This window comes from Trifolium pratense, linkage group LG1 (genome assembly GCF_020283565.1).
Source record: "Trifolium pratense cultivar HEN17-A07 linkage group LG1, ARS_RC_1.1, whole genome shotgun sequence".
NCBI classification, from domain to species: Eukaryota; Viridiplantae; Streptophyta; class Magnoliopsida; order Fabales; family Fabaceae; genus Trifolium; species Trifolium pratense.
The window spans coordinates 32650086-32662249 of NC_060059.1; the positions used below are offsets into that span (position 1 = coordinate 32650086).

The 12164-nt window shown below is 32.4% G+C and overlaps 1 protein-coding gene and 1 pseudogene across 1 annotated transcript; one reads left to right on the top strand and one right to left on the bottom strand.

Annotated features, from left to right (window-relative positions):
• Nucleotides 1–730: 730 nt before the first annotated feature.
• Nucleotides 731–2248, top strand: LOC123897319 (alkane hydroxylase MAH1-like). The gene has a single exon (XM_045947913.1). The coding sequence runs from the start codon at nt 734–736 to the stop codon at nt 2246–2248; it is 1515 nt and encodes a 504-aa protein (XP_045803869.1). The 5' UTR covers nt 731–733.
• A 7773-nt stretch (nt 2249–10021) lies between these two features.
• On the bottom strand, nt 10022–11789 carry LOC123899135 (annotated as a pseudogene).
• Nucleotides 11790–12164: the final 375 nt, after the last annotated feature.

A 12164-nucleotide genomic window follows, 5' to 3' on the forward strand; every position in this document is an offset into this window, starting at 1 on the left:
TTATGGGATACAAGATGGATTCTCTGCTCTCGACCGAATTTTATCCACACGTAAGAATCAGAGATCGAACACCTAATCAATTATTTGAAGAGATTAATACCTTACCATTTGTACCAATGTATTGTTGGTTAAATTTTTTATTAAAATTTTATGATTTTTATCAACAAGTAATGTCATGGCTGAAAGTGAGATTGATGTATGGCCATATTTAATTTGAGTGGTACACATACATTTTGAATATTAGATTCATCTTTGGGTACACAGTATTAATAATAGGGTTAAATATGTTTTTGGTCCATATATATATATATATAGTTTTTTGAGAATTTTGTTTTTAGTTCATGAAATTTTTCTTCGCACTTTTTAATAATCCTTGAAGTTTCTTCCGTAAGTGTTTTTAGTCCCTACTTTCAATCAAACTCTTGTATACTTTCGCATTTTTGAATGTTTTTTTATTCATGTTTATAATAATATAAAAAATCTCTGATAAAAATTTAGAATTTTTTAACATAAGATGAATTATTTATGAATTTTTATGTGCAAAAAACAAAAAAAATTCATATTTAATTCATCTCTTGTTAAAAAGTGCGAAAAAAAACTCTAACAGAAAAATCTTCAAGGACTAAAAACGAAATTACAGAAATATATAGGGATCAAGCCCTTAACAATACTAGATAGTATTTATACAATATAGCCTTGTTTGTTAATATTACATTATTTGAAGCACATAACAATGAGCTTGTTTGAGTATATTACATTATCCTTAGTAGCCATTCTCTTTGTGATATTCTACAATATATGGAGACACAACAAAAATGTACTACAAAATTGGCCAATAATTGGCATGCTACCATCAGTTTTGCTCAACCAATCCAATATTCATGATCTTCTAACCTTACGATTAAAACGTTATGGAGGCACTTTTGATTTTAAAGGACCTTGGTTCACAAACATTGCCAGCTTTATCATCACCAGTGATCCGATGAATGTGCATCACATCACGAGCAAGAATTTCAGCAACTATGGTAAGGGATCTGATTTCCGTGAGATTTTCGAAGTTTTTGGTGATGGTATTTTCAATTTGGAATCCAATGAATGGAAACAAGAGAGAGAAATGTTTCATTCAATGCTCAAAAGAAAAGGCTTTAAGATATTCCTTCAACAAAACATTCAAAAGAAACTTGAGAATTGCCTATTACCATTTCTTGATCATGCATCCAAAGATGTACTGATAATTGATTTACAAGATATTCTTGGGAGGTTCACTTTTGATATTGCTTTCAATTCTATATTTGGATTTGATTCAAATTGCCTTCCTTACAACTTCAACGAGTTACCTGAAATTTCTTATGTAAAAGCTATTTCTGAGATCGAGGATATGCTATTTTCGCGACACTATATTCCAAAATGTATTTGGAAGCTACAAAAATGGCTAAATATTGGTTTAGAGAAGAAGGGCAAGGTAGCTCAAGAGAATCTTTACCAATTCTTGTACAAATATTGTACAGCAACTTATTACAAAGGCGCTGACGATGTGGTCGATTCTGATTCTTCCTTACTAAAAGAAGTAATGAAGGAAGGATTGAGAAAGGGGAAAATGGTTGAGAGATACACTAGAGACACTGTAGTCAACATCATGTTTGCAGGAAATGGAGCAGTTACTTCAGGTCTCAATTGGTTCTTTTGGCTTGTTTCAACTCATCCTATCGTGGAAGCTAAAATTATTCAAGAGATTAAAGATAATTTTCCAACACAAGAGGAGAACTTGATCAATAATTTAAATGTAGAAAAGCTTGATAAGCTAGTTTACCTTCATGGAGCTATATGTGAAGCCTTAAGGCTTTATCCTCCTCTACCATATGAACACAAGTGTGCAATTAAATCAGATATACTACCTAGTGGAGACCATGTTAAGCCAAATACAAAGTTAATATACTCTTTGTATGCAATGGGAAGGATGGAACAAATATGGGGAGAAGATTGTTTGGAATTTAAGCCGGAGAGATGGATATCAGATAGAGGACAGATTATACATGTACCGTCTTACAAGTTCATAGCATTTAATGCAGGTCCTAGAAAGTGTGTAGGGAAAGATATCAGCTTAGTTCAAATCAAAATGATTGCAATTGCTATGTTATGGAAGTTTCAAATACAGGTAGTGGAAGGTCACTCTGTTACTCCAAGAGTTGCTGTGGGTCTTAGCATGAAACTTGGCCTTAAAGTCAAAGTCAATAAAAGGAGCATTTGATATATATATATATATATATATATATATATATATATATAAGCATTAATTAAAAGTTCATATATATTGATAAGTGTAATGTTGTACTCCCTCTGTCCCAAAATATAAGGGAAAATTGGCCAAACAAAATTGATGTATCTAGTACAAATTTTTAACCAAATACATCAATTTTCTTTGACTAATTTTTCCTTATATTTTGAGACGAAAGAGTATGTGTGTGTCTCCTTTAAATCTATTTGTGTGCTTTGTATGTCCTACTCCTATACATGGATGAATATCCTCAATGTTTGGAATTGTGTATTTTAAGTATGCATGTCATATAACTGATCAAAAGAAATGAAACTTTTATCTATAAAAAAATGAACTTTTTACTTTACCACAAATGAATTTTATTTTGACAATTTTTATAGTTGATAAAATTTTCAGTGTGATCACAATAGAGACGGAAACAATTTATATCATCGTCAAAAAAAAAAAAAAATTATATCAAAGTAATAATTTTTTGTCTTTTCTATTAGTGTTTAATAAAGAATTTTATTTGGGATACCTAAATATATATTATAATATTCGTCGAGGAACCTGTGGGGCACACAAGGTGGATTCTTCTCTAGTCTATTATTAATATATTAAAATCGATTACCAGCAAATTTCCTAATTTATCCTTGTTACTTATAACCACGTTGCAAGTTTTATATCTTTCATTGTAATTTCACTAAAATAAATATTAACAAAATATATAGAAAGATAGTATGCTTAAAAATAGGAACAAAATAGATAAAAACAAAACATAACAATCTATACATAAAAATATGGAAAAAAACAATAATTAACTAGCGGGCCAGACCCGCGTCTGTCTTTGTCTAACTTATGTCCAAAAAAAATATTATATGTCTTATGTTATGGTGAGTTTGTTAATAAAAGATTTTTGTTGCTACCAAAAAAATCAAGGGTATTGTTGGTATTATGAAAAGTCCACACCAAAACTCATGAATTCTCATTATATATAGTATATATATATATATATATATATATATATATAATATAAGTCAATTAATATAAAACTTACTAAATTACCGTAAATATTCGTAATAAAATTTCTAACTTTTGATTAAAAATATATACAGGACCATTATTTGTTACTAAAACATAAAAAATTGAATAAATAAGTTTACAGGACATAATTAACATAATAATTCCACTTATAATTTAACAATATTATATATATTTTTTAAAAAACATATTTATTTTTAAATATATATATATATATATATATATATATATATATATATATATATATATATATATATATATATATATATATATATATATATATATATATATATATATATATATATATATAGGGGGCTGCTAACTTAGACCCAGTTGGGTCTAAGTTAGCAAGGTGCACCTTTTCAGTTGGACAAAAATACCCATTTTTTTAATTTTTGAAAGAATAGAGCAACAGGGGCATTTCTGTAATTTTACCCAACAATACACGCGCCCCCAACTTCTTTCCCCCCCCCCCCAGGATGCGTGGCAGCGTGTGATTGCACAAAATCCGCGCGCGTGCATCACACGCGCCGACAGGCGCGCGTGGGTGGAAGGATGACGCGGAGAGAGAAAACTTTTTGAAAAGGCAGGCCATGTGTCACGCTATTATTGGCTGCGTTAATTTTTTTCCATTTAATACTTTAAACTTGATTATTTCGTCGTAAATTAATTTTTTATTTTTTATTTTTTATACCAAAATTCATAATTTTTTTTTTCTCTACAAATAGAGACTTGGTTCGTTTGATTTGGACACAGAAAAAAAAACCCAATTTTTCACTACCTTAATCTCATTTTTCACTACCTTACATCAACTCACTGAAACCATTCTACCAGGAAAATGGTTTCAGAGTACAAATCTCTGAAACCATTCTACAAGCTAAATGGTTTCAGAAGCAAATAACTAATAATCAACTTACTGAAACCATTCTACCAGCAAAATGGTTTCAGATTACAACTCTCTGAAACCATTGTACCAGATAAATGGTTTTAGAAGCAAACACAATTAATAAATTATTCACTGAAACCATTCTACCAGTAAAATGGTTTCAGAATACAACTATGTGCAACCATTCTATAAGCTAAATGGTTTCAGAAGCAAATAACTAATAATCAACTTACTGAAACCATTCTACCAGCAAAATGGTTTCAGATTACAACTCTCTGAAACCATTGTACCAGATAAATGGTTTCAGAAGCAAACACAATTAATAAATTACTCATTGAAACCATTCTACCAGTAAAATGGTTTCAGAATACAACTATGTGCAACCATTCTACCAGTAAAATGGTTTCAGAAGCAAACATTAGTTTTTAATTACCGTTTTATCTCATTTAATTAACTAAAAATAGTTTCAGATCTCCAAAAATTTCATAAAATATACCAAAAGTTCCAGAATATTATCTACTATTTTCCTGGTATAATGGTTTCAGTGAGTTGGTTGAGTGGTGCGTGTTAAATTACAACACACAAGTAACGTATTTAGTAGACAAAAAATGAGATTAAGGTAGTGAAAAATTGCGTTTTTTTTTCGGTGTCCAAATCAAACAAACCAAGTCTCTATTTGTAGACAAAAAAAAATTATGAATTTTGGAATAAAAATAAAAAAATAAAAAATTAATTTACAACGAAATAATTGAGTTCAAAGTATTAAATGAACAAAAATCACGCCCAGCCAACCATTGTGTGACACGTGTCCTACTTTTAAAAAGCAAATTTTTCTCTCTCCAGGTTGTAATCCAGTGTGGCGCAGGCGCTGGAATCTGATGGATCAGGATGATCTGGGCTGTCTGATTGATCAGACAGTCTTGATGAGATCAGATCTTGGCTGTCTGATGGAAATCAACGGTCTGTAACCATGGTCCTTCGGTACGCGCGCGACACTGGATCCGCGTCTATTAATGGGTATTTTGGGAAAAGAAGGTGGGGGCGCGTGTATTGTTGGGGAAAATTACAGAAATGCCCATGTTGCTCTATTCTTTCAAAAATTAAAAGAATGTGTATTTTGGTCCAATTGAAAAGGTGCACCTTGCTAACTTAGACCTAACTAGGGTCTAAGTTAGAAAACCCCATATATATATATATATATATATATATTTGGGCTTGGCTGGGCTGGTGTGGCTATAGCCACAGCAAGCCTTACACAGGCCCGCCCCCCGCTTGTTGGTGATGGAAGCTCTATTAACTTTTGGTACTTTTGGTTTGATAATTGGCCAGGATTTGCTCTTTCTAATGATTGTAGCTTTGTCCTCAATGTTAAGGTGAGAGATTTCTTCTCAATGATCAATGGCTCTTTCTAATGATTGTAGCTTTGTCCTCAATGAAAACATGTGTTCTAGAGGATGTGTTATTGTTTTCAAATGTGATCTTTGTTGTGCTAGCCTAGAATCCTCTTTGCATCTCTTTTGCCTATGTACTTTTGCAATTAAATTTGGAATTGGTTGTAGCATATCATTGGTATTCATATTGACACTGGATCTATGCGGTGTATCCTCACTTCTTGGGACAAGTCTTGGTCTAACCAGTGACATTTTCCTTTAATATCATGAATTCAGATGGAGAGATGCTCATGGTAGACCTGAAAATGCAAAATGGGGTGGTGTGTTCATTGAGTATCAATGGGTGGTGTGTTCATTGAGTATCAATCTAATTTTTTAGGTTGTTATACTTTCAATATTGTGTTTCTTTTGCTCTCCATTCTAATTAATTGACGGGAGCTATTTTGACCAATGGAATTGTTTTTGATAAAGGTTGACATCATCTTTGGCTAAAAACCAACTCTCAACTTTTTACTTTTGCTTTAAAGCAACCTCACATTATTCCTGGAACTCTTCATAACAAATGGAGGAATTGCAAGCAAGTTCTTGCTCAAATGCATTTTAAAGTCACTTATATTTTCATAGAAGGAAATTGTTGTCCTGATATAGTGACTGATATAGTGACGAACATTGGTTTACTACAAATAGCTTCACTTGGTAGAATAGTAGAATAGTTTGCTTAACTCTATTTGGAATGATCAAATATACTAAGTTTACCTTTATATAGTTTTGTTGATTTTGTTTAAAAAATTCACCATTTAGCGGCGGTCTACATTGCTTAGGTGCGGGTACGGTACCGGTACCTAGGATATAATATTTTTAGAAAAACTAATGTACGTGTATGAATATAAATCAAGGTACATGTATGTACTCAGTACCAGTACGAGTACGTACCCGATACTAGAGCTGTCAAAACGGGACGGTCCGGCCCATTCGGGCTAGCCAAGTTTGACAGCTCTACCCAATATTGATACTCTCCCTCAAATGGAGCACCCGGATTATCATAGGCGGCGGTTATTAAGAATGAATAACTGCTCCAACTCCATAACTAACCACACAAACAGAGATAAGCAACTCGGAACAGCAAGTTCGAAAGCTCACTACAAAAAAAAATTGCTTCAGTGATGGGTGCTTCATCAAATCAAATATAGGTGGGGTGTTTTAGAAACCCCCACTATATTAAAATATCACACCCGCTTAATAAGGCTTTAGGAAATTTTCTCCATAAGAGGTTGTAATTTATAAACTCCAGCAACCTGATGTAAGATTTTCGCAGCCCGCTCTACTTTTCCCTCTCGCGCCTTTATATATATATATATATATTTTTTTTTTCCACCCGAGTTTAATTTTGTTCGGGGTCAGTTTAATGCAGGCCTTCCCGATCGCAGTCGTGCCTTTATATTTTCATTTTATATATTTTCAATTTCCCACGTTTATTTTATCGTTTTAAATAAAAAATAAAAATTTAAAGGCTTAATTAGTAAAATGGTCCTTAAAGATATTTTTGGTTTCACATTGGTCCCTTAAAGAAAAAAGACCAAATAGGTCCCTTAAAGAAAAAAAGTCCGAATAGGTCCCTTAAAAACATCTTCATTAATAAGTTTGGTCCCTTAAACACATCTCCGATAATCAGTTTGGTCCTCGAAAAAATGAACGGAAAGGACCAAACTGATTAACGAAGATGTTTTAAGGGGCCTATTCAGACTTTCTATTCAGTTTCTGATTTCTATTCAGTTTCAATAAATTTCGAACTCCATTTTCCATTTCAATTTCAACTTAGGGTTTCAATCAATTTCTCTGGTTAGGTTTCCTTCTCTTATGAGTGACCTGATTTGTCAGTGAAAATATTTTGAAATGTAGCATTCGGCGTTCATTTTCTGTGCTTTTTGTAGGACTGGTTAGATGATTAAGTGCATGTAGTGCTGGTTGATTGTTAGAAGATAGGAGTAACAAGAAGCAAAAATCATTTGAGGTAAGCTTTCTCACTTATTTTTGAGTTTTATTGAGTGCACTTAAACTGTTTGATAAAAGTTCTCTACGGTTGGTTTTCCTTATTAATCTAGAGATACAAGAGTTTTTCAGATTTTTAACAAAGAATCTAGAGACATTGAGTTTTGTGACATAGAAATATGAATATAGAATTTGATTGAAGGAGAAGTTTTATGATAAAGTAGTACACAAAGTGGATAAACATTTGGACATGATCATATGATAGGGTCGTTAATTTATTTCTGACAAGTCGACATTCTGAATATATGATTTGTTTTTAGTTACATTTTGAATATATGATTTAATAATTTAGCTCCATCGTTCATGCTTTTACTCTCTTATGTTAATTTGTGACTCTAAGGTTGTCCACTGTTGTTGTAGTGACCAATCATATGTATATGACTTAGCACATACTATATAAATTGCGTTTTTTGACAAGACTTTGTAAAACATTATTTCTTCCAAGACCTTTTTAATCCTAAGCGCATTGAACTATTATGATGTCAATTGGTAAGGGCATACAATAATTAGTAAGTGCATATAATTGGTAAGTGCATACAATAATTAGAAGCTAATACAATAAAAGTGAAGCATAATATGAAAGTAACATTTCTTGAGTTTGATCATGTGAATGATGTTTACTTAAAATATATGTACCTCAGTATATATGTATATTTGTCGGTTTGTTAATGTTTATTTTTGTATTCCTTCACTTTGATATCTTATTGATTTTGATATCCTGCATATTGTGTTTTAAAATGATAACAGTAACATAATAGATTCTTTGTGAGTCAAACTCATGATAAGAGTTAGAGTCTCTATTAGTGTTTCAATTTAGTCTTATTTCTATATCTAGAAAACTCAGTCCCTAAATTGTCAATTAGTGTTCTCACTAATTGCCTTGTTCTGTTCCGAATTTTGTACTTTATAGTGTTAGGCTTAGTTTCAACGTTTTAACAGTTTTAGATCTGTTATAGACTTTTGTATCAGAATGTATGAAGTCTAATTTTATGAATTATCATTGCAAACTTGTTCAGCTATCATGAATATTGATAAGTCTTGGATTTTAATTGCATTGATGATGTGTATGTGGAATTGGCTACAAACCATATGGTTGGTGACTTTGAAACAAATGCGCACATGTCTGAGTAGATTAGTATAGTTTATTTTGTTATTTAGTTAAAGGTAAACAGTTTTAATGTAGTTAAAGCTGTGGTTATTTTGTTTTGAAGTTGTTACTTTTATTCATTTTGTATTACCTCATGTATGAAGTCTCAACCTCTCCAATTCAGAAGGATATGTGAGTATACGGCAGGGAGAAAAACTTCTCTTTAGGGTTATAGTGTAATCGTCGCAACTCCCAATTCCGTCTCAACCTCACCAAACCGTCACCAACGAGAATTGAATTGTGTGAACGTGAACCTGCAGCCATGAAATCCCGATGGAACTTCTAAGGTATGATTATGTAATTAATAAACAGTAATCTCAAATCCTTCTCTTTCGTTGGTAGATCTGAGATTCTTGCTCGGAACAAATTTTTAGGGTTTTTTACTTCTGAGAAGTAGAAGCCGCTAGTTATTCACACTTTCAAAGGTAACCTGCTACTCTCTCTCACTAACCAATACAATTTGCATCGGAACAAATTTTTAGGGTTTTTGATTTACTGTTACTTATTATATTAGATCTATTTGGTCGAATGGTTCAGATTGAGACGTGGACAATGAATGTTGGGATCGCCTCTATTGAAGCTTGAACTTCGACTAACACATGAGTTGAGGTAATTACTTGAAATATTTCGATGTTGCGCGTTTGGTTATGAAATTTTGATTGATTTGATTTTGTAGTAAAATGTTTGTAATCAGTGAGATTAGAAGAATCAGATTTAAGTGGCAGTTAAAACCCCAGCTAGATTTTACTGTCGCAAAATATTTCGGGGAGGTTAAAACCCCCCGTAAAATGGCTTTAAAACCCCCTCTAAATAGCGCATTTTTTTATAGTGGTCTATGTTTAAATCCATACTTAATCTCCACACTTTTTTCCTTCATCAACGTTTTAAACCATTGAATTTTCCTTAATAAGGTTTTTAATAAGAGTGTTTCTTACACCTTTAGTCTTGGTCTATTCCTTTACGTTTATTTTAGGTTTCAATTTGGTCCCTTACGTTTTTACCGTTTGTAATTGTGTAAGTTAGTCCTTTCTGTCAGTTTTGTCACATGTGGCAACTAGTTTGCATATGTGGACTGACACGTGGACACTTGGACACACTGACACGTGTATAGTTCAAATGGTGTTAGTGACAAAATTAACGGAAAAGACTAAATTGAAACCTAATTGAAACATAAGGGACCAAATTGATACTTTTTAAACGTAAGAGGCCAAATTGAAACCTATAAAATAAACGTAAGGGACCAAATGTGTAGTTAAGCCTTAATTTATAAATAAAAACTACTAAATTTCATTGATGAATTATCTGATACAAGGTAAAATAAACTAACACAAACATCAAAGACATCCATCCATTTGCTAATATAACAAGCACCACTAGAAAATAACATAATCTCACACCATAACATTATTTAACTAGGACAGTTAAACACTTGCAAAAAGGTTGAAGGAAAAAATACACCAATCTTAATATATTTCACATAACTTATGATGCTCATATCAAATGATTCTTTTACTAACTTTGACATTCAAGCCATGTTTCATGCGAAGAAGAATAGAAATCCTTGGAGTTACAGAATGACCGTCCACAACTTGTAGGCAAAAGTTCCATAACATAGCAGCAGCAACCATTTTCATTTGAACAAAGCTAATATCTTTCCCAAGACAACTTCTAGGACCTGCATTGAATGCTATGAACTTGTAAGATGGTTCATGTTTAATTTGTCCTCTCTCTGATATCCATCTCTCCGGCTTAAATTCCAACGAATCCTTACCCCATATTCGTTTCAACCTTCCCATTGCGTACAACGAGAATACCAACTTTGTATTTGGACTAACATGTTCTCCACTAGGTAATATATCAGATTTGATTGCACACTTGTGTTGAAATGGTACAGGAGGATAAAGCCTCAAGGTTTCACATATGGCTCCATGAAGGTACACTAGCTTATCAAGTTTTTCTATGCTTAAATCATTTATCAAATTCTCTTGTGTTAGACAATTATCTTTGATCTCTTGAATGATTTTGGCTTCCACAATAGGATGAGTTGAAACAAGCCAAAAGAACCAACTGAGAGCTGAACTAATTGTTCCATTTCCTGCACCCAGGAGATTGACCGCAGTGTCTCTAATATACTTCTCATTCTCGACTAAACCTTCCGTTTTTATTAGCGCCTTGAGCAAGCAAGAATGATTTTCATACACATCTTCGCTGCTTCTCAATCTTGTTTTCTCTTCATCGCCTTTTAAATATCGTCTTCTCTTGACCAATTTGTAGCCATTTTTGTATCTTCCAAATATATTTTGGAATATAGTACCTTTTAAATTGCGTATCCTCAATCACGGAAATGGCTTTTAGATAATCTATCTCTGATGAGAACTCGTCAAACTTGTAAGGAAGACAATTAGGATCAAATCCAAATAACGAAGTGCATGTAATATCAAAGGTGAGCCTCTCAAGAATATCTTGTAAATCAAGTACTGGTACACCTTTAGAAGCATGATGATCAAGAAATGGAATGAGGCAATTCTCCAGCTTCTTTTGAATAATTTGTTGAAAGATTATCTCAAAGCTTTTGATTTTCAGTAATGTATGGAGCATTGTCCTCTCTTGTTTCCATTCATTGAAATCTAAATTGAAAATACCAACACCGAGAGCTTCAAATATTTGTTGAAAATCAGATCCTTTCCCATAGTTGCTAAAATTCTTGCTAGTGATGTGGTTCACATTCATAGGATCACTAGTGAGGATAAAGTTAGCAATATTTATGAACCAAGGTCCTTTAATACGATAAGTGCTTCCATAATGTTTAAATCCTAAGGTTACATAATCATGAATATTGGATTGATTATGTAAAACTGATGGTAGTATGCCAAGTATTGGAATATTTGATATTAGTACATCTCTATGGTTTCGCCACATATAGTAGAATATGATGAAGAGAGTGGCTACAAATAATGTAATATACTGAAACAAAGTCATTGCTTTAAGGCTAAAGTGGATATGTGATTCAAGTTATGTCTTTGTGAATGATATCATACATGAAGAAGGGTATAACTGTACTAGTACACTAATATATATTCAAATTTAAACGTGTATATTTATGATGAGTTCAGCAACATCAACCACCCTTTTAACCATACTATCCAAGCTTTTGATTTTGGATGGGTTGCATTTAAATAAGTTGTTGAAGTAGGTAGGACTCAATTTGTGACTGAGGAGAAATATGTCAGTTTTGGATTGAATAATTATAGAAATATGGGCTAATGTTATGGTGGACCACCTTCATAAGTGGTCCACCATGAACAAGTGATCTACCGAATATGAATTTTACGAAATTCACTGTTGGATTGAAAGTTTATTTCGTATAGATCATCCATAAATTTTTTTGAAAATCAT